Genomic DNA, 27,500 nt, shown 5'->3' on the forward strand with positions numbered 1-27,500 from the left:
AATAGAAGGTTGTCACATAACAGTGTTGTATAGAAAACTGCAAGGTTTAGAGTCAACGCAGTGCTTATAGACTAAATCTCAATAGTCGTTTGTCTTTTGAAAGATTTTTAAACACCAGGTAGAGAAATGGCTGTGTTTGTGTTTAGAAACTAAACCCCAATAGCCACGAAAATTTAGAATAAGTCTTGTCAACAAAAGATAAAGAGATGGCTGTGTTTGTTCTTAGAAACTAAAACCCCTTAATTGTCACCAAAGCGTATGATAAGACTCGTAATTCCTTCAGTAGAAACCATTTTTTTAAAGATAATCCACCTCCCATTGATCCCCACGAAATCCCGACACTCCCAAATTGATAGGGGGGTCCGGGGGGTAGGGGGTTGGGAGGGGTTGTGGTAGGAGACCAGTCAGATTCTGTAGTGGAACAAAATAAGGGGCCAGAAACTTTTTAATGGGTTTCGGATTCTGTTCCGTATCTGATATATATATATATATATATATATATATATATATATATATATATATATATATATATATATATATATATATATACAAAATATTATTTTTTTGTTTGATAGTTCGATTGCTCTTCTTCAGTCCAGGACGTGATCTTGTTCATAAGTTATGGGAGAAAGGGAAGGTGGAAGGATTATGAATGATGTGTGTGTGTGTGTGTGTGTGTCATTACTACGTGAAAGTATCATGTGTGGTATGTAAGCATCATTCGTATTATACACACAAATATATATATATATATATATATATATATATATATATATATATATATATATATATATCCACACATATATATATATGCATGCATGCTTTATGTAGAATATATACAACATTTTGCAGACTCATTCTGTCTCGTATGAATCATTTATACACGTGTACTCATTTACACAGTCATAAACCACTTAAAAAAAAAGAGATGATAGCCGTTGTACACATTTTTATACTATTGATACATTTATAAACCCCTTGAAACAAAGATATTTTAGCCATTATGCACATTTAGATAATTAATACATTTATAAAGCTCTTAAGAAATTAAAAGATTCTGACATTTATACACATTTGTAACATTTATAAACCATTATAGGATAAAAGACTCTTGCGGTTGTACACATTGTACCAAGGACCCGAGCTTCGAAGCCTCCTAGCTCGGCAGAAGGAGAAAGCAAAGAAGGAGAAAGCAAAGAGCATCAGCAATTGCATGCTTGCGCTTGCGTGACTGCGCAATAAATTTCCCAGATGTACACAGTTGGTATGTTAATGATGTATACTTGAAGGCTAGAGGTAATTCTCGCGTTTAAATTTTCGTTGTAGGTTGAGGTATTGCGTCCTCAAGTTGTAAATCTGTTTAATGTGTTTGTATGTGTATGGTTATAGTTGTGTATGGTGCAGTACAGTGCAGTCAGTAATTAGGTTAAGTTATTGCGTACTTTAGGATTTTATTATTTTTATTTGTTTATTGTTTCTATGTGTCTGTTTGTATGGTTACATGTGTGTATAATGCAGTACAGTGCAGGCGGTAATGTAAGTAAACATGATTTGTCTACTGTGTTTTTATTTAGTCTTTAAGGATTTTTTAATGTGTATTTGAGTGTGTGTGTGCGCGCGTCCACGAGTGTGTGTATGTGTCAATGTGTATAGTTATAGCTGTGTGTAGTGTATAGTGCAGTACAGTGCAGGCAATAGTGTAAGTAAACAGGATTTATTTATTTTTCTGTATTTTATTGTTAAGTGTAAAATTTTGCTGAAACTTACCATCCTTAGCTGAAACTTGAACTGTCCTTGGCTAAAACTTCAACTGGTCTTAGCTGAAACTTGAACTGTCCATAGCTAAAACTTGAATTGGTCTTAGCTGAAACTTGAACCGTCCTTAGCTGAAACTTGAAATGTTCCAAGGTGAAACTTGAGCCGTCCTTAGCTAAAACATGAACTGGTCTTAGCTGAAACTAGAACCATCCTTAGCTGAAACTTAAACCATTCTAAGGTAAAACTTGAATCATCTTTTGCAGGAACTTGAACCGCTCTTAGGTAACACTAGAACGGCTCTTAGCTGAAACAAACTAGCATCAGCTCGTGATTGTGCAAATCAGCTATGAATAGTGGGTGTGAGTGGAAACTTGAACCGTCATTGGCTGAAACTTGAACCGGTCTCAGCAAAAAATTGAACTGTTCCTAGCTGAAACTTGAACGATCCTGAGCTGAAACTTGAACGATCCTGAGCTGAAACTTGAACCGTCCTTAGCTGAAACTTGAATTGTCTAAAGCTGAAACTTGAATCGTCTAAAGCTGAAACTTGAACAGTCTATATCTGAATCTTGAACTGGCCTTAGCTGAAACTTGAAAAATCTACCTCCTGTCTGTTGTAACAGAAGAAATAGGGATTACAATAATATCTTGTCCTGATAAGATAAGAAAAAAAAAAGTGAAATTCTGGTGTGTATAAGTGTATTTGTTTGTGTGTGTGTGTGTGTTTGTGTGTCTGTGACGCAGCCTGTCGGCTGGTATGTGACACAGATCTAATTAATGGTAATTAAGAGCGAGCTGGAAATTTGATCCTAATTGATTCATTAGTCGTTTATTTTTGTCCCGTTGACAAAGAAAGTCTCTCTCTCTCTCTCTCTCTCTCTCTCTCTCTCTCTCTCTCTCTCTCTCTCTCTCTCTCTCTCTCTCTCTCGGGAAAGATGCTTTTTAAATCTCCACTCTGAAGTAGATGAACTTGTGTGCTGTACCTTCTCTCTCTCTCTCTCTCTCTCTCTCTCTCTCTCTCTCTCTCTCTCTCTGATTTTTATCCATATATGTATTAAATTGTTAATTTATCTTGTATTTTCTTATGTCTGATTTCTTCTTTCTGTATTTCCTATTACCTTCTTCTATTTCAAATGAACTTACATATATATTCTTTGGGAGCTTGAATTTCAAGCTAATGGCCCCTCTGGTGTGCTTGTTCCATATGAATAGGGTTCATCTTCTGAATAATAATAATAATAATAATAATAATAATAATAATAATATAATAATAATAGTAATCTCTGGAAGCTTGGATTTCTAGTCAATAAGCCCCTATGGTTATCTCTGAATAATAATAATAATCAATAATAATAATAATAATAATAATAATAATAATAATAATAATAATAATAATAATAAAAAATAATACTAAATAATAACAAAGATCCCCTCCATTAAAGCCTACAATACCAAGAAATTAAGGGAGAAAACTAGTGAGGTCAATGAAAATAATGAGGACTAATGCACACCACCAATATCACAGAAACAAATAACTTGACATATGCAGGAGCAAGATTAGTAGCAGAAACTGATGGGATACGAACACCAGCACCACCAGCACAACAACCCAACAGAGAAACAAAAACAGCAACCGCCTTGGCAAAGGCGCCTGGAAAAGCAAATCATGGTGATGAGAATCGGACTTGAGTAAACTGAAAGAGATGGCAGAAAAAAGGCTAAGAAGCAAGAAAACAAGGGAGGAACTGAACGAGAAATACAAAGTACAAGAGATGGGGACTAAACAACACAATAGAAGATGTAAAACAGAGGCTTAAGGCCAAAGCACATAAAGATCCAACGGTACATAAAAAACAGGAATAAGGAAGGGGATACCAACCAGACAAACTATTCGGAACCACAGAAAAAAAAAGACTTACAGCTCCAACTAAAAGGGGAAGACAACCACCAAGGAAATTTCCTGAAGCTGAACCAAGTAAGAGACTCTGGGAAACATCTGGAGCTTTCCGTATCACACAACAAACATGCAACATGGCTCCAGGAAGTCAAGGCTGAAGAAACAGGAGAATAAAACAAAGATTCACTGACAATCACGAACGATACAGTCCAGCACAACCAACTAAAGAAAATGCCAACTGGAAAGCCCCAGGTCCCGATGAAGTCCATGGATACTGGCTCAAAAACTTCAAGACCCTACACCCAAGAATAGCAGAACAACTAGCATTGTATCACAAATCACCATGCGCCAAATGGATGACCACAGGAAGAACATCCTTAGTCCAGAAAGCAAGACGAAGTAAGGGAAATATAGCCAGTAACTACAGGCCTAACCACCTGCCTACCAATAATGTTGGAAGTTACTAACAGGTATCATCAGCGAAAGGCTATACAAGTACCTAGATGGATACAAACACCGTTCCCCACCAACAGAAAGGCTGCGGAAGGAGGTGTAGGGCCACAAAAGACCAGCTCCTGATAGACAAAATGGTACTGAAGAACAGTAAGAGAGGGAAAACCAAAACCTAACCATGGCATGGATAAGACTATAAGAAAGCCTTCGACAAGGTACCACACACATGGCTAATAGAATGCCTGAAAATATATGGGGCAGATGAAAACACCATCAGCTTCCTCAAAAATACAATGTGCAACTGGAATACAGTACTTACAAGCTATGGAATAAGAATAACAGAGGTTAATATCAGGAGAGGGATCTTCCAGGGCGACTCACTGTCCCCACTACTCTTCGTAGTAGCCACGGTTCCCATGACAAAAGTACTGCAGAAAGATGGATGCTGGTACCAACTCAAGAAAAGAGGCAACAGAATTAACCATCTGATGTTCATGGACGCATCAAGCGTATGGTAAGAGCATCAAGGAAATAGATACCCTAATCCAGACTGTAAGGATTGTATCTGGGGACATCAGGATGGAGTTGGATAGAAAAATGTGCATTAGTCAACATACAAAACAAAAGGGCAAAGTAACGAGAACTGAAGGATAAAAGCTACCAGATGGGAGCAACATCAAACACATAGATGAGACTGGATACAAATACATGGGAATAATGGAAGGAGGGGATGTAAAACATCAAGAGATGAAGGACACGATCAGGAAAGAATATATGCTGAGACTCAGGCGATACTCAAGTCAAAACTCAACGCCGGAAATATGATAAAAAGCCATAAACACATCGGCAGTGCCAGTAATCAGATACAGCGCAGGAATATTGGAATGGGCGATGGCAGAACTTCGCAGCATAGACCAGAAAACGATGGAAACATATGACAATACACAAAGCACTACACCCAAGAGCAAATACGGACAGACTATACATAACAACGAAAGGAAGGAGGGAGAGTGGACAACTAAGCATAGAGGACTGCGTCAACATCGAGAACAGAGCACTGGGGCACAATATATGAAGACCAGTGAAGACGAGTGGCTCAAGGAGGTATGGGAAGCAGAACTGATTAAAAACTAGACGAAGACCCAGAAATATACAGAGACAGGAGAAAGACAAGCAGAACAGAGGAACGGCATAACAAACCAATGCATGGACAATACATGAGACAGATTAAAGAACTAGCCAGCGATGACACGTGGCAATGGGCTACTGAGGGGAGAGCTCAAGAAGAAACTGAAGGAATGATAACAGCGGCACAAGATCAGGCCCTAAGAACCAGAATATGTCCAAAGAACGATAGATGGAAATAACATCTCTCCCATATGTAGGAAGTGCAATACGAAAAATGAAACCATGAACCACATAGCAAGCGCGAATGTCCGGCACTTACACAGAACCAGTACAAAAAGAGGCATGATTCAGTAGCAAAAGCCCTCCACTGGAGTCTGTGCAAGAAACTCCAGCTACTTTGCAGTAATAAGTGGTACGACACCAACCTGAAGGAGATAGAAAACGATCAGGCAAAGATCCTCTGGGACTATTGTATCAGAACAGATAGGGTGATACGTGCAAATAGACAGACGTGACGTTGATTGACAAAATAAAAAAGAAAGTATCACTCATTAATGTCGCAATACCATGGGACACCAGAGTTGAAGAGAAAGAAAGGGAAAAAAATGGATAAGTATCAAGACCTGAAAATAGAAATAAGAAGGATATGGGATATGCCAGTGGTAAATATACCCATAATCATAGGAACACTAGGCACTATCCCAAGATCCCTGAAAAGGAATCTAGAAAAACTAGAGGCTGAAGTAGCTCCAGGACTCATGCAGAAGAGTGTGATCCTAGAAACGGCGCACATAGTAAGAAAAGTGATGGACTCCTCAGGAGGCAGGATGCAACCCGAACCCCACACTATAAATACCACCCAGTCGAATTGGAGGACTGTGATAGACCAAAAAAAAAATAAAAAAAATAAATAATAATAATAATCTCTGGAAGCTTGAATTTCTAGTCAATGGCCCTGTGGTTATCGTCTGATTATAATAATAATAATATAATAATAATAATAATAATAATAATATAATAATAATAATAATAACGTAAGTACATTCGTAGTTTTTGTTGTAAGAATATCTTTCTAGATGTTTTGGGATGTCTTTCTTTGAAATATTAACTCATCGTCACTTGTTCTTATTTCTTAGAAGATATTACCTCCAAGACGCTGTACACTGTGGAGTGACGTGTCTTCTTATCTGTGTAAATCCTCCGCTAATAAATTTATGGTTTGATATGATAAGGGCATTTCATAACTGCTATTTTGTATGGGTACAGTATGTTGTTATAACTGAAGTTCAGATGAATTATCATCTGAACTTCAGTTATCACAATAATAATAATAATAATAATAAGAATAACAACATATTGGATTAATACCTACTATGTTGTATGCTTGCAGTATATAGTAAAACATGAAATTTAAGTAATAATAATAATAATAATAATAATAATAATATGTTTGATTAATGCCTCTTATATTGTATTTGCATTGTATCTAGTAATACCTGAAATAATAATAATAATATCATTTACTATATTGTATGCATACGGTGCATTAATAATACTTAAAATATTATGACAATATTATAATAATAATTAAAAATCCTCGTAGCAGCATGAGTCTTGAAATGGAGAAACAAATCCACCGTTATGTATATGTACATATCACCATCACCAATCATCACAAATCACCACCATCTGTATCATCAGTCACCGCCACCAATCATCAAAATATAATCACCACCCAATCATCCCTGATCATCAACAAATCAGCAACCCCCCCTCAACCACCAACCTCATCACTAATCGTCACAGTAATCACCCCATCACTATCATCACCACCTATCATTACCATCATCACCATCAATCATCACTATCATCCTCAACAAGCACCACCTATCATCAGCACCACTATCATCACCAACAATCATCACAACCAATCATTATCAATCATCAACATCATCACCACCAATCATCACCGTCATCACCACGAATAATCACTGCCACCACTACCAATCGTCACTGTCATCCCCACCACTCACCACCACCAATCATCACTATCATCACCACCAATATCATGCATCACCACCAATCATCAAAAACAATCATCACATCCTTAATCACTATCACCACCACTACCAATCATCACAGCACTTACACCACAATCATCACTATCATCACCACCAATCATCACCGTCAGCAACACCAGTTCAGCCATCACTATCAGCACCACCATTCATCACTGCCATTACCACCAATCATCACAAAACAATCATCACCACCATTCATCACTATCACCACCACTACCAATCATCACAGCCAGCACCACCAATCACCACCTTCAGCACCACCATTCATCACTGCCATCACCACCAATCATCACAAACAATCATCACCACCAATCATCACAAACAATCATCACCACCATTCATCACTATCACCACCGCCACCACCAATCATCACCGTCAGCACCACCAATCACCACCTTCAGCACCACCATTCATCACTGCCATTACCACCAATCATCACCACCAATCATCACCACCACCAATCATCATCAGCAAAAAGCTTCTTCGAGATGATTTTAAATGCTCACAAGAGCCTTCTGGGACCAGTCGTCTTCTCATATTGATTTCCTCTTAAGGTGATTTTTTTTTTCTCTTTTTTTATAAGTCCTTTTTAAGAGTCAACCGAGTGATGTGGAACCGTGGATTCTCTCCTCTCTTCCTATCTTCTCCTTCTCTCTCTACGTCTCTCTCTGAATAACGTCTTTGAATTGTTTCCAAAGAATAGACTGTTTGGAAAAACTGCGCTGATTTGGGGCATGGTGAATGTGTTCTCTCTCTCTCTCTCTCTCTCTCTCTCTCTCTCTCTCTCTCTCTCTCTCTCTCTCTCTGGCTTTTCTTTGACTGGTTCCTTTTCATTTAAGATTCCCTTTACTGTTCCTTATTTTCCGTTGAAATGACTTGAGTTGCATTTGATAAAGTGTTATTGCTGTAAATTACTATTAAGCTCCTACCTGTCTTAATCCTAAAATTCCTAAAATAAATCCTTTTGGGCACTGAATAATCCTTCAGTTCCTTCCTTTCGACTCCTTTCGGGTCAAAAAATATCGTCCAATGCGTTGGTTTATTTTTTAAATCCTTAAAAATCCTTCTCGGTATTTGGTAATCTTTCAATCCTATAATATCCTTTATTATCCACTTCCATTACTTCAGTTCCTTCCTTTCAACTCTCTTTAAACCAAAACATATCTTCCAATGTGTTGATTTATTATTTAATCCTAAAGATCCTTTTTGGCATTGAATAATCCTTTAGTCCTTTAACATCCTTTAGCATTACTTTAAATCCTTCAATTCCTTCCTTACAACTCCTGTAGGACCACTTTTCGGTTCCCAAAATTCCTGGACTCACGAGAGAGAGAGAGAGAGAGAGAGAAAGGCGGAACCAAGTCAAATGTTTATATATATCGATTGGCGGTGTGCACTGACCGTAGAGTTTCCGACGTCCTTTTTGTGTGGTCGGGGCGAAATGGCGGTTATCCTTCCTGTATCCTAGTGGATATCCTTTGAGGATGTTAAGAGAGAGAGAGAGAGAGAGAGAGAGAATTTAACCTGTGATAAAAATTTTTTATCTACATGTATAAATGTATTTTTCTGGTCGGTACCGGATTGACATCCAGTTCGAGGGAAGTATAGCTAGGAAAAATACAAATTATCCATGAATTTATATATATATATATATATATATATATATATATATATATATATATATATATATCAATAAAAATTACAGCCACGAAGAAAAGTAGAAACTGTCGATGTTAAGTACTTTAGTCTTATTACCAAGACATGGTCACAGCAACCGAAGATCACAGAAGCAGTGGCCTATCTATATATGGTAGGTACAAGTCCTAAGGGAATACAAAAAGGTTGGGAGGTCACAGAACGGTCAACAGATTAAAATCGAAATCTACTTATTGGTAATCCACTTTGTTCTATCTTTCAATTCCTTCTGGAACATATGTTTTATGACCGGGTCAAAAAAAAAAAGTAATCCTTGACTTGCATTAAAATGATTCACCCAGGTTAACTGAACCAAAACAGATTCTATCAAGTTCCTTGGAATAGTTTCGTTACAACGTGACAATATTTGGCTTTGCGTCCAGTGTGGGACTTTTCCCTTAAATGTAAAAATAAGGCATTATTTGTCTGACCTGTTCTTACTGAGTAGTATTTATGTTGTTTTAATCTGGTGTTCAAGTCTTTGCTGGTCTGACCTAAGTAAAATAAATCACAATCCATACATGGAATTTTGTATACAATATTGCTATATTTTAGGGGGCTATTTTTTATAAACATGTTTTTAACAGTATTAGGTATATGTGAAAGATATATTTGTTTTAAACAATTTCAAAAAGGGTTTTACAGCTTCAAATCTAATAAAATGTGGCAAACAAAGGGTGTTTGAGGCCACTTCTTTTTTTTTCTTTCCAATTTTTCACAGAATGTCTTAATAACTTTATTATAGCAAATATCCATGATATGGGATGGATAGCGCAAATCTGTTCCTATTTTTCTGGTGTTTTTGAATTCTGTATCTAAAAACTCCGGACAGACTATTCGCATGGCTGGAAGAATCATTGATGAAAGAACTGACATTATATATTTATATGATGACCTGAATAATAGTGCACATATGTCAGTTTATTTGTCTTTTTCGTATAAATATTAAATTTACAATTAAAAGGTTTCCGTTTCATATATATGTCCAAAAAAGGTAAACAATAATCTTACTCTAACTAAAGTGTAAATTAAATAGAAGGGACTTGATCATTTAGTTGAGCCAAAATACTATTTACATTCAAATCTTTGGGTATGATGGCTCAAATATCATCAACATAATGGTGCCATGTCACAGGGAAATGGAATATCTTGGGGATGTACAGGCGTTCAAAAAATTCCCATGTATAAATTTGAAAGAACAGGCGAAAGTGGGTTTCCTGTTGCCATACTATTTGTTATAATATAGGTATTAAGACCTTATATGAAAAATTGAAAAAAAACAAATGTATCTTTCACATATGATAACGTAAAAAAATATGCTCATAAAAAAGATAGCAATATTATATACAAAATTCCATGTATGGATTGTGATTTATATTACTTAGGTCAGACCAGCAAAGAATTGTACACCAGATTAAAACAACATAAATACTACTCAGTAAGAACAGGTCAGACAGATAATGCTTTATTTTTACATTTAAGTGAAAAGTTCCACATGGGACGCAAAGCCAAATATTGTCACGTTGTAACGAAACTATTCCAAGGAACTTGATAGAATCTGGTTTGATTCAGTTAACCTGGGAGAATTATATTAATGTAAGTCAAGGATTATTTTCTTTTGACCCGGTCATAAAACATATGTTCCAGAAGGAACTGAAAGATAAAATAAAGAGGATTACCAATAAGTAGATTTCAAATTTAATCTGTTGACCGTCCTGTGACCTTCCGACCTCTTTTAATCCCTTAGGATTTGTACCTATTATTGCTTCTATGTATCTTTAGTTGCTGTGAACATGTCTTGGTAAGAAGACGAAAGTACTTAGCATCTCCATTGTTTCAATTTTCCTTCGTGGCTGTAATTGTTCGTATAATCATCAATTATTTTTTTATTTCTTCGTGATTTAAAATCAAATAATATATATATACCTATATATATATATATATATATATATATATATATATATATAAGGGCAAGTATAAACTCATACACTTACACACTTTCCATATGATGGTCTCTCTCTCTCTCTCTCTCGGTCTCTCTCTCTCTCTCTCTCTCTCTCTCTCTCTCTCTCTCTCTCTCTCTCATGAAATGGAAATAAGGAATATGAGATCTTTTTGCGTGTGAAAGGCTAAAAGGCTCACACAGGGTAGAGAGGAGAGAGAGAGAGAGAGAGAGAGGCGGAAGAAGAAGAGAGCGAAGGGAGGGGGGGGTTGGGGTTAGGGGAGGGGGCATATTTCAGAGTATTTCACTTAATGAAATTCTTTTGTCACTCTCAACAGGGTTTGCATGGATGGGATGGAGGTGAGTGGGAGGGAGAGGGGGAGAAGGAAAAGGGAGAGGGGGAGGGAGAAGAAGGAGGGGAGAGGAGGCCTTTGTGATGAAGATCAAAAGAACCATTCGATTAGGATAAAAGTATTATTATTATTATTATTATTACTTATTATTATTATTATTATTATTATTATTATTATTATTATTATTATTATTATCTTTCAATTAATACTGTCAGTATCAGTTCGCTTTCATTATTAATAATATTACTGTCAATATTTTATTATTTCTTAAAATTAGAGTTAAGTCTTTTTTGAGTAAGACTTTGATTCCAAAAAGTAAAACTTTTTTCCTAAAAGTAAGATTTGGATTGCAAAAAGTAAAACTTGGATTCCATAAAGTAAGATTTGGATCGCAAAAAGTAAAAATTGGTTTCCTAAAAGTAAGATTTTGATTCCAAACAGTAAAACTTTGATTCCAGAAAGTAAGATTTTGATTCCAAAACGTAAAACTTTGATTCCAGAAAGTAAGACTTTTATTCCAAAAAAGGGGCAATATAAATTTTGACCAAATATGTCTCTTAAGAATTACGACAATTAAATAAAAGATAAATAATATCTTTACTTAAATGACCTTCAACGACCTCAAGAAAAAATACATTGTCATTGCTGAAACGACCTTTGACCTATTTTGCGTCATTGGCCTATTCCAAGGATTCCTATTTTATGTCACTGACCTGTTCCAAGGATTCCTGCTTTATGTCTGTTCCAGGGAATTTGGCATAGTCCGGACACAGACCCTCATTCTGGAACGGGTCACTGGATTGTGTCACATAATTCAAGTCTTTATAGGATTATTTTCTCTCTCTCTCTCTCTCTCTCTCTCTCTCTCTCTCTCTCTCTCTCTCTCTCTCTGTATGTGTGTGTGTATGTATGTGTAGGAAAGATGCTTTTTAAACCTATGGTGAAATGGATCAATTTTGGGGTCTCTCTCTCTCTCTCTCTCCTCTCTCTCTCTCTCTCTCTCTCTCTCTCGCTTTAGGAAAAAAACTTTTTTTCCATCTCCGTACTGAAATAGATAAACTTTTGTCTCTTGTATATATGCAAATGCCTTTGTAGGCCTCTATAGGCCTACGGACAGCAGGGATCATTTGCATATCTAAGAACAATTCCGTAGGCCTATGTACAATTTTTAAACGTTTTTGAGTAATTATACAAATTCCTCCATTGAAAACATACGGGTCTCAGTTATAAGTGTTGTGTATAGGCCTATAATATATAAGTGAAATTATACAAATTCGTCTATTAAAGATATACAGATCTTCTATATAAACATATCTTTATCTTTGAGTAGGCCTAAGTCTACAGGTTTGAGATAAAGTCTGTAGGTATGTGGATATCTAAACAAGTTTGTGGTTAATGGGTAAATATATTTATAAATCAGTCAGTAGGCTAATTCATAAGTAAAAGGACAAATGTATAAAGTCACTGTTTATGTTTGACTCTCAGGACAGATACATAGGCCTATTGTACATGTATTGTACGGACAGTATCATAGGCCTAGGCACTGTTAAAGATATTAAATGAATTTTAGTTCTTCCACCACTAAATGTAAGACTTGTTTCATTAAGAAATTAATTAAGACCTATATAAATGAAAGTTATTTTTTCTTTCATTTTTTTCATTGTAGAAAATGCAACTTGGTGACCAAAACTTAAAAGTTTAGTTATTATTATTATTATTATTATTATTATTATTGTTGTTGTTGTTGTTGTTGTTGTTGTTGTTGTTGTTGTTAGTAGTAGTAGTAGTAGTAGTAGTAGTAGCAGTAGCATTTCAGTATAGAGAATTCGATAATAAGTGTTATGTTTAAATATAAAAATGTTACCCGTGTACAAATGACAAAAAATCATATATATATATATATATATATAATATATATATATATATATATAATATTATCGGAGTATTCGTATCAATCCCTTCTGTATGTAGACATTACTGTAATCTCCTTGAATCCCACAACAAAAACTAAAAATGAATCGTGACCACAAATATCATATAACTAAAACACGCAATAAGCGCAGCTTAGCTGACCCTAAATCCTGTTTTTTAAAACTAATTTGATATCCACCACACGCAGATATGAACCTGCCCCGGCCTGCTCACATTTTTTCTCAACCTTCAAATTGCCTAATTTCCCAGAGGACACCCCTCTCCCCTCTCCCCTCCCTCCCCAATGAAATTTGAATTTCAAACCCGAACTGAGACTTGGGGAGTCTACTCCAAGAATTTTACAATCATTGACTTAATATTTTTGATATGGAGTCCAAAGGGTTGAGCAATTTAAGTGATATTATCTGGTCCAGATTCAAAGTCATTTCCTTTTCGTCCTTGGTATTTTCTTATAATATTTCTACTTACATTTTTTTTTATTGTTTATTTGCTAATTTATCTTTTTTTTCTAATGCCTGATCTCCTCTTTCTGTATTACCCATTACCTTCTGTTACATACTTCTTTCGAATTAACGCCACAATATTCTTTGGAAGCTTGAATTTCAAGTCAGTGGAGGTTTGTTCCATATGAGTAAGGTTCATGTTCTGAATAATGATGATAATTATATTGTGCTTTTTACAAATGATATAACTGTTATATGCCATTATTAATATTTATTATAGAGTAAAAGTGTCATTTGTTGTGTTTACAAGTCTTCATTTTTCGGTTAAAAATCAACCTGTATCATTTTCCATTTTTGGAGGGGTCAATAAGTCATGCCATCTTTCTCTGACTCGACAAGGAAGATTGCCTTCACAGAGTGCCACTTCTTTCTGGCACGGTTCTGCTTGCGAGGTTCTCATTCCTTAGATTCCTGTGGCATTGCATTTCTCATGCTGTTGTTGCTGCTTTAGTTTTTGTTGTTGCTTTGCTACAAGACTCAAGAGAAGTTGGGTAAAACCTTTCTTTTGTTCTGTTGTTACAGTTTGTTCTGCTCTTGTAAATTGTAGCAGAGAGGTTCAGGTTTATCAGAAAATTCTTTAGTGTTAACGTTGATCAAAGGTTAAACTCCATCTGTCTGTCTGTCTGTCTGTCTGTCTCATGTATAACATTCCAGCAAAGCGTATACCCTTGAAAGTAAAGAGATAATCAGTTTGAATATATTATCCTCAAATTCCTTGGCTGAGTCCAAATTTTATACATACTGGGCAAAACACTAAGATTTCTAATAACAGTATTTTGAAGGTTTTAGTTAAAGAGAGAGAGAGAGAGGGGGGGGGGGAGATCACTGTGAGCATTAGAGAGTCAGTGTTTAGCAATGTGACGTCTGTTTTTGTCTAAATGTTTTTTACTATTCATGCTCAAGCTTTTCAGTTTCATAAATTGAAATGTCAGGCATTTTTTTTTTTTAACTTGACAATTAAATTGCATGTTCGTTTTTATATTTTCACAAAATAAATGTCATGGGTCTCAAATCTTAACGTTACATCTGTAAAATTCTGATTGCATGACATAGTAATGGACCATTTTCAATTCCAGAGTTTTAACACGTGAGTCAGAGCCATGCTGGACAAGATCAAACCCAACGAAGGCCCTTCAGAAACCGTAGCAGCAGTAGCAGTGGCTCCTTTGGCATCTCCAGAGAGCTCGGTTGCTCCAACGCCCACAGATGGGGAGCAGCAGCCGATATCTTGCACACTGGTCGACAGAATCCCAGTTTCAGTAGCTGTCTCCAGTGAGGAACCACAGACAGAAGCTTCTCAGCCATCTGCAACAGTTTCTGGTGAGGGCGTACAAGATGACAGCACACAGGAAAGTCCCAGAGTACAAGGAGAAGAACACACAGATGGTCTGTCACAAAGTGCGCAAACAGAGAGTAATTTAGGTGGATCTTGTACAAGCACAGAAGACATAGAGAGTAGTAACGATCCTAGACTGAACTCAAGTACAGATATTCCAGACACTTCATCTTCTGTGCTAGAATCGAACCCAGCTCCCGAATCACCAGTTAGTAGTCCAGAACGTAGTGTAAATAAGGAATATATTGAATCAAACAATACAGTACCTGATAACTCTGATTTAGAGAAACCTATACCCTGCATGATTGCATTTACAACTTCGCTTGATGCTGCTCAAAGTAGTGGAAGTATAGAGGAATCAAGCTCAGTTCAGCTAGCGGCTGAAAGACCGGAAAGTATTGCAGACTCAGCAGATAGGGTCTTGGACGCAGAAGATACAAATTTGAATTCACAAAGAGCGTTAGATGATGCTTCAGCTGCTGCTAATGCTGCCTTGTCACAAAATCTAGTCATTCCCTCTTCTCAGCCTGCTTCTCAAGACCAAGGTCTGTCTGAAGGACACGACGACGACACTGTGGATTGTCCTCTGCATCCTGATGCTGTGGACGCAAACTTTTACACATACGGACCCAACGCCCCGGGTCTCCCCACGTACGAGGCAGCTTTGGCAGCCGCAGGAGAGACCAGGGGAACGGGAAGAGAAGACACTGCACCCTCAGCTCCTTCTTATGAAAGTGCAGCAAACGAAAATGTTGAAGGGCATTACCTTCCCTCTGCTCCTCCAGATGAGACCCCTCCTGGGAACCAAGAATCGCCGCCGAGCCCACCCGAAGGCCCTAGGCCGACGCCGGCAATGTTTGCTCCAGTTGTCAGACCTGACGTCAAACAAGTGCGCATAGGAGTGAATCTCGTTCGAGCAGCGAAGAGGCTTCTTTCCTTCTTGGCAACTGTGGATGAGCATAAGGCTCTCTACCAAGGGCCTCTAGTCAGTGCTGCTCTTAGGAGGTGAGTCACTGCAGTTATCTCAGACAAATAATGGCTGTAGATTCTCCTCTACATTTTCTACGATGTGAATGGGAATTGAGTAGATTTTATTGACTTAGTCAGGTATACTTATTACATCTTGCAAGTAGCATGGTAGAAAATAATTCAAAATCTGTAGCTAATAAGTACAGAAATTTATTAAGTCTTGGCGTTCAAGTATTAGGGCTTGTGCCTTGTATGATAAGGCGCCCTATGAGGTAATGTTAGACTTGCGATAATCTATACGCTAAGTCGGTTGGTATTGCACTTCCATCTTCAATGGAGTGTTTTGGGGTTTGTAGATCACTTACGAAGTCGGGATTATCTTCTTGTTTATGACGATGATGTGTTAAACTCATGGTGAGGAGGTTCTTGTAGAAAACACGAAGTATAAAAATAGATATATTCTTCTGAAGTTTTACATGCTGAAGATCAGATATGATTGTACAAGTCTTCTAATAACGATAGCTTGATCGCTTCTGCCAATGATGATGGCTACTTCTGTTCTCTCTACATGATAAAGCTTAGGTAAAGAGATACAGGTCTTCTAATAACGATAGCTAACTCTGTTCTGCCCGTCTACCATCTCTGTTACAAGTTATGAAGGAACAGACAGTAGTTCGAACATATGAACATACATACAAATGACATAGTTTCATACGAACACACAATCAAAATGAGACACGCTACAGATCACGTAGGCCGTTTGAATTATAGGTCGGGGTAGTTGTCTCAAGCAGGGAGCTTGGACTAATGTTTATAAACAATTGAATGACTACAGGTGACGGCATGTTATCTTAGCCTACATACTTATTGTATACGTCATCTTTAGCGTCTCTAGTCTGATCACATTCCTGCAAGCAATCTTTTATATATATGGACTAACATTCCATATTTTTATTATGTAAACACTTACACGAGTACATAAGACACTTCTGAATAATTATCAATTGATCTCCAATGTCAACCAGGTCCACGTGGTAACCTCTTCATCTGGTGACTTTTCTTAATTGTATCCAAGGTACGAAGAATGCTGGCTGCCTCTGGTAGCACGAGGGGGTGAAAGCGAAGGGTGTGCGCCTCCACTAGACGTCCACTGGGTATGGTTAGTCCACATGCTCGCTCCACAGCACTACCACCAGGACTGTTTGGCCGTTGCTGGGGTAGTGGTTCCTCACCGTCTCACAAGTGCCAAGGTAAATGATTTCTTCTATCTCTCTCTCTCTCTCTCTCTCTCTCTCTCTCTCTCTCTCTCTGCATTGTGCATGACTTCAGATTTAATATGTTCGTCCAGGGATCTCTCTCTCTCTCTCTCTCTCTCTCTCTCTCTCTCTTCTGTGCACGACGCTCAGATATCAGATTTAGGGTAATGTCTCTCTCTCTCTCTCTCTCTCTCTCTCTCTCTGTTCTGTGCACGACTTTCAGATTTAGGATGATGTTCATTATTGAACCTCTCTCTCTGCTTGGGAATAACATAAATGGTGTCGAACAAGAAGAGGACCTTGGAGTCATTATTACCAAGGACTTCAAATCCACAAAACAGTGCATAAAAGCTGAAAAGAAGGTACAGAAACTAGTGGGATGCATAAAGAGGCAGTTCAAATACAGAAACATGGAAACTGTGCTGCAGCTCTACACAACAATAGTTAGACCCCACCTTGAATATGCAGTACAGTTTTGGTCACCAACACTAAAAAAGGACATAAATAGATTAGAAAGGGTACAAGCAAGAGTTACAAAGTTAACACCATCCATCAGGTAAATGGGTTACCAAAGACGACTGAAGAGCCTGAACATGTATGCCATAAAAACACGACGATTGCGAGGACTATTATTGAAACATTTAAAATACTGAAAGGCATAACAAAAGTAGACTGTTACCTATTTACGTTAAACGAAAACCAGACAAGAAGTAATGGATGGAAACTAGAGCTGAAGAGATACAACACATCTCATTGCGGAAAATTCTTTGCATACAAGATATGTGACACATGGAATAAACTACCACCAGAAGTTGTAAACAGCAACAGTGTGGAAGAGTTTAAAAGAAAGCTAGACAAAATCATTAGAACACTGTGAATGCACAGTAAAACCTGCTTCTAGAGATCAGTGAGCACACGATGTCTCCTTGGATGGACTAACAAGTCTTTGAGAAATCCTAATCCTTGTAACTCTCTCTCTCTCTCTCTCTCTCTCTCTCTGGGACCCTTTTTTCGCTCCTTTGCTTCATGTAAATAGGTCAGTAAATCCTGATTTTCTCTCTCTCTCTCTCTCTCTCTCTCTCTCTCTCTCTCTCTCAGATTTATAAGGACGGTGCTCGTTGTTGGAGCGTTTTATCTTATCGTGTTGGAGACGGTCATTATTTTCAACCCCGAGACCGCCTCCTTTAAAAGGACGAGTTATGGATAGCCACCGATACACTACAGAAGACGAGGCTTAAATGATACGTACATCTCTCTCTCTCTCTCTCTCTCTCTCTCTCTCTCTCTCTCTCTCTCTATAGTATATATATATATATATATATATATAAATATATATATATATCATATATATATATATATATATATATATATATATATATATACACACACACATATGCATATACATATCATCAGTGATTGGAATTCCTCTCTCTCTCTCTCTCTCTCTCTCTCTCTCTCTCTCTCTCTCTCTCTCTCTCTCTCTCTCTCTCTGTAACAAATACATTGCTTAGGTAAGATTCGAGTAACCTGAAGCCTCTATTCCTTACAAAACGACCTCTCTCTCTCTCTCTCTCTCTCTCTCTCTCTCTCTCTCTCTCTCTCTCTCTCTCTCTCTCTCTCCTTCCTGTTTTATGGGAGTCTTTTATTCCAAGCTAACACGATTTTATCCTTGAGTTCCGACAACAGCGTCGTAAGTCTCTGATTAGACACAGGGGCAAAGAGGGAATTGCAAATAATAATGCAAGCAAATGTAATGAAGGACAAGCAAATCGTTAATTGATTGATTAATGACACAAGCAAAATGTATGTAATGACACAAATAAAATTTAAATAATGACCCGAACAAAACGTAATTAATACCACAAGCAAAATGACACAAACAAAATGTAACTAATGACTCGAACAAAACGTAATTAATACCACAAGCAAAATAACACAAACAATATGTAACTAATGACTCTAACAAAACGTAATTAATACCACAAGCAAAATGACACAAACAATATGTAACTAATGACCCGAACAAAACGTAATTAATGACACAAGCAAAATGTATGTAATGACACAAACAATATGTAACTAATGACCCGAACAAAACGTAATTAATGACACAAGCAAAATGTATGTAATGACACAAACAATATGTAACTAATGACCCGAACAAAACGTAATTAATACCACAGGCAAAATGACACAAACAAAATGTAATTGAAGGCACAAGCAAAATGTCCCCGTAGTGCCGTCAGTGGACCTCATGCGGTGCACTGTAGGCGTTATTTAAGGTTCTTTGCAGCGTGCCTTCGGCCCCCTAACTGCAACCACTTTCGTTCCTTTTACTGTACCTCCTTTCGTATTATCTTCTTCATCTCACTTTCCACCCTCTCCTAACACTTGATTCATAGTGCAACTGCTTTGAGGTTTTCCTCCTGTTACACCTTTCTAACCTTTTACTCTCAAATTCCATTTCAGCGCTGAATGACCTCACAGGTCCCAGTGCTTGGCCTTTGGCCTAAATTTTATATCCAACTTCAACAAGCAAAATGAAATTCATGACACGCTAAATGTAATGAATAGCACAAAGTGTAATTCATGGTACAAGGGAAGTGACAAGCAAAATGTAAATAGTGACACAAAATGTAATTAATAAAGGAAGTGACGCAAGCAAAATGTAAGTACTTACACAAACAAAACATAATTATTGATAGAAACAAAATGTAATTAATGACAAACGAAAGGTAATACATGTCACAACCAAAGCATTGTTATTAAAGACACAAGCAAAACAACGTAATTAAAGACACAAGCAAAACAACGTAATTAATGACGCAAGAAAAAACAACGTAATTAATGACGCAAGAAAAAACAACGTAATTAATGACACAAGCAAAGAGGAAAGCACTGGTATTTAATGCAGATCCTTGCTAATGTGCTTTGATGTTGGTGAAAGTTATCGGTAATTGAGTCTTGAAGCATACAAGTGACAGTGTAGAGTACTTTTATTAATGTGTAGTGTGTGTGGGTGAAGGTGTATCTGTGTTTACACTTTCAATGCAGAGAGGAAGTATACAATGAATAATCTTGAGGTGTATGATATAATGTTATGAAGTGTATGCTTGTATGTGTATGCATAATTCATGTGTGTGTATGTGTAGATATAGATTAACGAATTAAAAGCCTAGATTAATACGACAAAGAGGCCTAACGTATTTCTGTCATACTTGTGATCAAAAAGCCAAAATATAACCAACAGTTACCTTTTGATTGACCGTATTATCTGTAACGCCATAGAGGTTAGATTGGCTACGTTTTTTTTTTTTTTTTTTTTTTTTTTTCAGTCGAGTCACAGAATATATCCCCCTTGTGCGCAGGCGCAGTTCTCAGGGACGGATGTGTTCATTAGACTGACTTAATAGTGTGCCTCTCTCTCTCTCTCTCTCTCTCTCTCTCTCTCTCTCTCTCTCTCTCTGGGACAAGTACATTGTTTAGGTAGGAGTCTAGTAAGATTAGGGCTGCATTTCTTGCTGAATAATCTCTCTCTCTCTCTCTCTCTCTCTTCTCTCTCTCTCTCTCTCTCTCTCTCTCTCTGTGTTGTGTGTGTGTGTGTGTGTGTGTGTGGTGTGTGTTATGTTTTTGACAGATATGCATTGTTTGGGTTCATCTTCTGAAAAATAATAATACCACACTGCTCAGGATTCTTCAGGCAAATAAACAGCAGAAGAAATATTATTATTATTATTATTATTACACATTGTTATAATTGATTCAAATTACATTTTTGCCGTAGATTAATGAAGAAATGTATTGCGGTCGTATTTGAATTAGGTATCATTATTAATATATTTTTGTAAATATATCTTTAATAAATTAGTATATTTATTAATTAATAGATATTTATTAATTAATACCAACCACTGTTTGAGATTATATGTTTGCATTTGGTTAATGAATAAATGTTTGGTTTCGTATCGAAATCAAATGTCACATTAATGAATATATTGATAAAGGAATAAATATATTTATTAATAAATAAATCTATTAGTTAGTAAATATAATCATAGTAATAAATATATGTCATGACCTTGACAGGCGTTAGAAAGAGCGAGGGAGAAAGGACGCCGCCTTTGGGAAGCTGCTTACCCTTCGGAACCCTGGGACCTCCCCCTGGACGACTACCCAGGCGACCCGACCCCCTCGGAGATCAAAGACGCCGTCAGGAAATCGGACGACGACGACGACGACGATACGTCATCGATGACGTCAGAAGCGGCTGAGAAGATGACGTCACTCGTGACGTCACAGGCTACCCCAGGGCTCAAGATTCAGACCCGGATTTCTTACGATCTCAGATCCGCCGTGGAGAGACAGAGTGCGTTCTTCTATCAGGTTAGTTTTTTTTTTAAGTCTCCTCTCTCTCTCTCTCTCTCTCTCTCTCTCTCTGAATGACATGAATTTGAACTTTCCAGTAACATAGTTGTTGAACACTTTGGAGATTTAGTCTGAAGAAATTTTTGAGTCTTTGAAGATTCTTGAAATTTTTTTAACGTCTGTCAGAAAATCCTCAAAGAAAATTTGAAGAAATTTTTGAGTCTTTGAAGATTCTTGAAATTTTTTTAACATCTGTCAGAAAATCCTCAAAGAAAATTTTAAGGTCCGTCTGAAAATCTGTAAGATTTGTCAAGGTTTATCTGAAAATCCTTAGAAATTTTTAAGGAATGTCTGAAAATCCTTAAAATCTTTTTTTAAGGTTTGTCTGAAAAATCCTTTAAAAATTTTAAGGTCTATCTGAAAATCCTTAAAATTATTTAAGGTTTGTCTGAAAATCCTTGAAAAATTTTAGTGTCTGAAAATCCTTGAAATTTTTCAAGTTCTGAGTGACAATCCTTAAATTTTTCAAGGACTGTCTGAAAATCCTTGAAATTTTTAAAATTCTCTCTGAAAATCTTTGAATTTTTAAAAATTCTGTCTGAATATCCTTGAAATTTTTCAAGGTCTGTCTGAAAATCCTTGAAAATTTCCAAGTTCTGTCTGAAAACCCTTTGAAATTTTAACTTGTGACGTTGAAACTACAGAAAATGCTGGATACCTGACTTGGAAAATCATGGAGAAATTAATGTAAATTATTTAATGTTGTAATCCTTGACATTTCCTTAATTCGAAGCCGTGATTCCTCTATAACTCTTAGGTTATCCCACACAGGTCTCGCTGCCGCACTATCGAACCAAGGGCTTCCTGCGCTACAGTGAGAAACGGTACAGACAGTTCCTGGCTCTGAAGAGAGCCCACCCCGATAAGTTCCTGGTTCCTTGTTACGACATGGACATCATGTGGCATACGCACCAGGTAAGCTAGAAAGTTGACACCTTGTAAGTGAGAGAGAGAGAGAGAGTTGCATCAGGTAAGCAACAGGGGGCTTACACCAGGTAGGCAAAAGGGAGTTTGCACCAGATTTACACCAGTTACGTAAGAGGGAGTTCACACCAGGTAAGCTAGCGAGTTAGAGGTGCTTCCTCACACCTATTTTGATAATTAGGAATTGAGTTTTAATCGGACCTTTGCAAAGACTTTCTAAAAATTGTTACAGATCTCAGGGATTGTCAAGGAAATGTGTCAGTTTTAGGGAACTTAGCAAGTTCAATTGTGTCCTTACACCTGTTCTGACAGGTAGGAAATAGTTTTAGTGTCCTTACACCTGATTTGACAGATAGGAAGTAGTTTTAGTGTCCTCACATCCTCACACCTGTTTTGACATGTAGGAAATAGTTTTGATATCATTACTGTTTTGACAGGTAAGATGTATGTAGTCTAATCTGCTTACAGATCTCGGAAAGTGTCTTGAAAATGTCACTTTTGTGACCTTAGCAAGTTTATGTGCATCTTCACAACTGCTTCAATAATCAGGAAATAGTTATAGTGTCATGACACCTGTTTTGACAGGCAGGAAGTGCCTAGTTTATAATCAGACAGTTGCAAAGTCTCTCAGAAACTGACACACCTGTTTTTGACAGTTAGGAAGTGCACAGTTTAATCAGACTGTGGCAAAAACACTAAAACAACTGTAGATCGCAGGAAACGTCTCGGAAATGTGTCCTTTATGGGAACTTAACCGTCCCAGCTTCTTTGAGGTGGAATGTCCTCGAGTTTTGATCCCGTACGGTACGGGATGTCGATGGCTGTAAGGCCTGAGATAGTAGTGTTCGTATTTTACCTAAACTGTTCGAAATTTAGACTTCAAACAATTTGAAATTTTACATCTCATGAGAGAGAGAGAGAGAGAGAGAGAGAGAGAGAGAGAGAGAGAGAGAGAGAGAGAGAGAGAGAGGCAATATTTATAATGGGATCATGAGAGATATAGATAGAGAAATAATATTCGTATTGTCATCAATAGAGTGAGAGAGTTACAGAATATATATTACATCAGCCAGTATTATAAGAGGACATTGAACCATATCTGTGAGTCGGGGTTAAAGTGGCAACCGGGGGAAAATATGATAAAGATATAAGGTTTAAAATGTCAAAGAAAGAGAGAGAGAGAGAGAAAGAGAGAATCTAATAACCTAACGTACGATACCTTGTCTTTCATATCTAAGAGGCAGAAGAAAATAATCTTACTTTTTCATATTCTTCAGAGAGAGAGAGAGAGAGAGAGAGAGAGAGAGAGAGAGAGAGAGAGAGAAATTCATGACCTTGTTGGAGGCTCTCAAGTTTTGGTAGCTTGACTTGCGTCTCTGTTCTCGTTTGGTCGAGAGCCAATGAAATGCTTCGGAATCACTCGAGCAGAAGAAGAAGAAGAGGAGGAGGAGGAGGAGGAGGAGGAGGAGGAGAAAAATAATATAAAAAATAATAAGATTGAAGACAAAATGAAGAACTTGTTGAAAGTATTTACATAAAGTAATTCATTAGGAGGAGGAGGAGGAGGAGGAGGAGGAGGAGGAGGAGGAGGAGGAGAAAAATAATATAAAAATAATAAGGTTGAACACTAAAGGAAAAACTTGTTGAAAGTATTTAAATAAAGTAATGTAGGAGAAGAAGAAGAAGAAGAAGAAGAAGAAGAAGAAGAAGAAGAATAGTATAAAAAATAATAAGGTTGAACACAAAAGGAAGAACTTATTGAAAGTATTTAAATGAAGTAATTCATTAAAATTATTAAAAGAGAGAGAGAGAGAGAGAGAGACCTTTCGTAGAGTCAGAGCGGAATGAAAGAAACGTTATATAACAAAAAGCCGAACTAGAAAGCCACAGAAAAAGTAAAAGTAAAAGAAATTAAAGAACATCAGAAAGAAAAGAAGATAGGAGAGGGAAAAGGGAGAAGGAGAAAAAAGAAACGTGATCAATTAAAGGAACTGGAAAGACGCGGAGAACCGTAAAAGTAGAAGAAAATAAAGTAAAAAACGAAAGTTAAAAAGAAAGGAGGATAGAGAAAGGGAAAGAGGAGAAGAAAAAGAAGAAGAAGAAGAAGGAAATGTGATGAATTACAGGAACTCGGAAAACACGGAGAACCGTGAAAATAAAAGAAAATAAAGAAAAAAGTAAAAAACGAAAGTTAAAAGTAAAGGAAGAAGAAGAAGAAGAAGAAGAAGAAAGAAGAAGGAAACGTGATAGAATTAAGGAACTGGAAAAACACGGAGAACCGTAAAAGTTACCAGAAAATAAAGAAAGAAAATAAAAAACGTAAGTTAAATAGAAAGGAAGAAAGCGAAAGGGGAGAGAGAAGAAGAAGAAGGAAATGTGATAGAATTAAGGAACTGGAAAGACACGGAGAACCGTTAAAAAAAAAAAGGAAAGAGAGAGCTCTGCAGAGGAAAGGAACGACACGACGGAAACGGGAAGGTGCAGCCGAATAACTGTAGCATAGAAGCAGACGATGACGGAGGGCGGGAAACGTCCCTTAAGAATTCAGGAAGAGAGAGAGAGAGAGAGAGAGAGAGAGAGAGAGAATGAATTTAGTGGAGGGAACTGAAGGTATAATGAGAGAGTTACAAGCAGTTACAAGGATTAGGATGTCTCAGACTTGTTAGTCCATCCGAGGAGACATCGTTTGCTCCCTTATCTCTAGAAGGAGGTTTTACTGTGCATTCACAGTGTCCTGATGATTTTGTCTCGCTTTCTTTTAGACTCTTCTACACTGTTGCTATTTACAACTTCTGGTGGCAGTTTATTCCATGTGTCACATTTCTTGTATGTAAAGAAGTTCCCACGATGGGATGTGTTGTATCTCTTCAGTTCTAGTTTCCATCCATTATTTCTTGTCTGGTTTTCGTTTAATGTGACTAGGTTACTGTCTACTTTTGTTATGCCTTTCAGTATTTTAAATGTTTCTATTAGTTGTCCTCGCAGTCGTCGTGTTTCTAAGCCATACATGTTCAGGCTCTCTAGTCGTCTCCGGTAACCTATTTGCCTGATGGATGGAATTAACTTTGTGGCTCTTGCATGTACCCCTTCTAATCTATTTGTCCTTTTTTTAGTGTTGGTGACCAAAACTGTACTGCATATTCAAGATGAGGTCTAACTATTGATGTGTAGAGCTGCAGCACCGTTTCCTTGTTTCTGTATTTGAACTGCCTCTTTATGTATCCCACTCATTTCTGTGCCTTCTTTTCAGCTTTTATGCAGTGTTTTGTGGATTTTAAGTCCTTGATAATCATAACTCCAAGGTCCTCCTCTTGTTCTACACTATTTATGTCATTCCCAAGCAGCATGTAGCTGCATGAGGTTGTTTGTTTGTATTTGTAAAACTTTACTCTTAACCAAGTTAAAAGGCATTTGCCATTTTTTTACCACTATTTTCATTAAATTATTCCTTAAACATTCCACTGCGTTTGGGTTTGCTGCATTTACACCTCGTTTGGTGTCATCTGCAAATTTGGCTATCCTGCTAGTTAAGCCTACATCCATGTCATTAATGTAAATCGAAAACAAGAAAGGGCCAAGGACAGAACCCTGGGGAACTCCGCATGTTACATTTGCCCATTCTGATTTTTCACCATTTATTACGATTCTCTGTTTTCTATAAGTTAGCCAGTCCTCGATCCAGTCTACTATTTCTCCTACCTTTCCTAAAGCTTTGTGTGGAACTTTGTCAAAGGCCTTTTGTAAATCTAAGTAGAGTATATCTACTGCTCTACTACTGTCGTAAATACCAAGCATTTTATGAAAAAAAAACTCCAAGGGGTCTGATAGGCAGAATCTGTTTTGTCTGAAACCGTGTTGGCTGTTTAACAAGATGTTTCTATCAGTGTGACCCACAGTTTGATCTGCAATTATGGGCTCAAAAATCTTACAAACGACCGATGTTAGAAAGATTGGTCTTTTTTGTAAACTTGGGGCACATTGCCTAGTTTCCATCCTTTTAGTACCTTCCTTTGTTCAGCACTTTTTCTGTATTTTATATAGGTGAGGAACTGTCTCCTCTTTTAGCTCTTTAATTTCTCTTGGATGAATCCCATCCGGACCAGGAGATTTGAAGTTGTTGAGTTTGTCTGTTTTGTTTTTAATGTCCTCTTCTGTAAATATTATTTTGTCCAGCGGTTCTGCCCCTTCATATTTAATAGCAGGTTCTGAAATTGAGTTAGTGTCTTCAATTGTGAAAACACTAGTAAAAAACTTATCCAATAACTGCTTTTTCCAAGTCTGAGTTCCCAGGTTACTTCTATTGTCCCATAGGGAACTGAAGGTATAATGAGAGAGAGAGAGAGAGAGAGAGAGAGAGAGAGAGAGAGAGAGAGAGAGAGAGTACATATACAAAAAAAATATTTATTTTTGCCTTAGAATCAAGTAGATATTCCCTCAAGTGGTTATGCTTACAATTAAAATACAAGCTACTTCTCTTAAGTGTTAGATACTACAATTAAAATACATAGAATATACGTCTAAGAAAGAAACTACAATTAAAATACTTAGCATATACGTCTCATAAGTGGAAGAAACTACAATTAAAATGCTTGAGATATACATCACTTGAGTAGAAAAAACTACAATTAAATTACTTGAAATATTCGTCGCATAAATGGAAGAAACTACAATTGGAATACAATATACATCACTAAAGGGCAAGCAACAATTAACGTCACTTAAATGGGAGAAACTACAGTTAAAATATTTACAAATATACGTCACTTAAGTGGAAGAAACTACAATTAAAATACTTAAAATATAGGTCGCTTATTTAAGGACTGTGATTCAGCGTGTCATCCTTTGCCT

The 27,500-nt window shown here is 37.0% G+C and overlaps 2 protein-coding genes across 3 annotated transcripts in view; both read left to right on the top strand.

Moving 5' to 3' along the window:
- The window catches only part of LOC135210199 (uncharacterized), a 138,245-nt gene that overhangs the window by 22,806 nt on the left and 87,939 nt on the right, over positions 1 to 27,500 (top strand). For both annotated transcript variants that reach the window (XM_064243034.1, XM_064243033.1), the window contains exons 2-5: positions 14,819 to 16,083; positions 17,123 to 17,297; positions 21,390 to 21,686; positions 22,500 to 22,643. In XM_064243034.1, coding sequence (XP_064099104.1) covers positions 14,843 to 16,083; positions 17,123 to 17,297; positions 21,390 to 21,686; positions 22,500 to 22,643 — 1,857 coding nt within the window. In that variant the 5' untranslated portion in view covers positions 14,819 to 14,842. The remainder of the gene's footprint in view (positions 1 to 14,818; positions 16,084 to 17,122; positions 17,298 to 21,389; positions 21,687 to 22,499; positions 22,644 to 27,500) is intronic.
- LOC135210386 (histidine-rich glycoprotein-like) lies at positions 7,305 to 7,859 on the top strand. The gene has a single exon (XM_064243292.1). The coding sequence runs from the start codon at positions 7,305 to 7,307 to the stop codon at positions 7,857 to 7,859; it is 555 nt and encodes a 184-aa protein (XP_064099362.1).

The sequence above is a fragment of the Macrobrachium nipponense genome, chromosome 39 (genome assembly GCF_015104395.2).
Source record: "Macrobrachium nipponense isolate FS-2020 chromosome 39, ASM1510439v2, whole genome shotgun sequence".
NCBI classification, from domain to species: Eukaryota; Metazoa; Arthropoda; class Malacostraca; order Decapoda; family Palaemonidae; genus Macrobrachium; species Macrobrachium nipponense.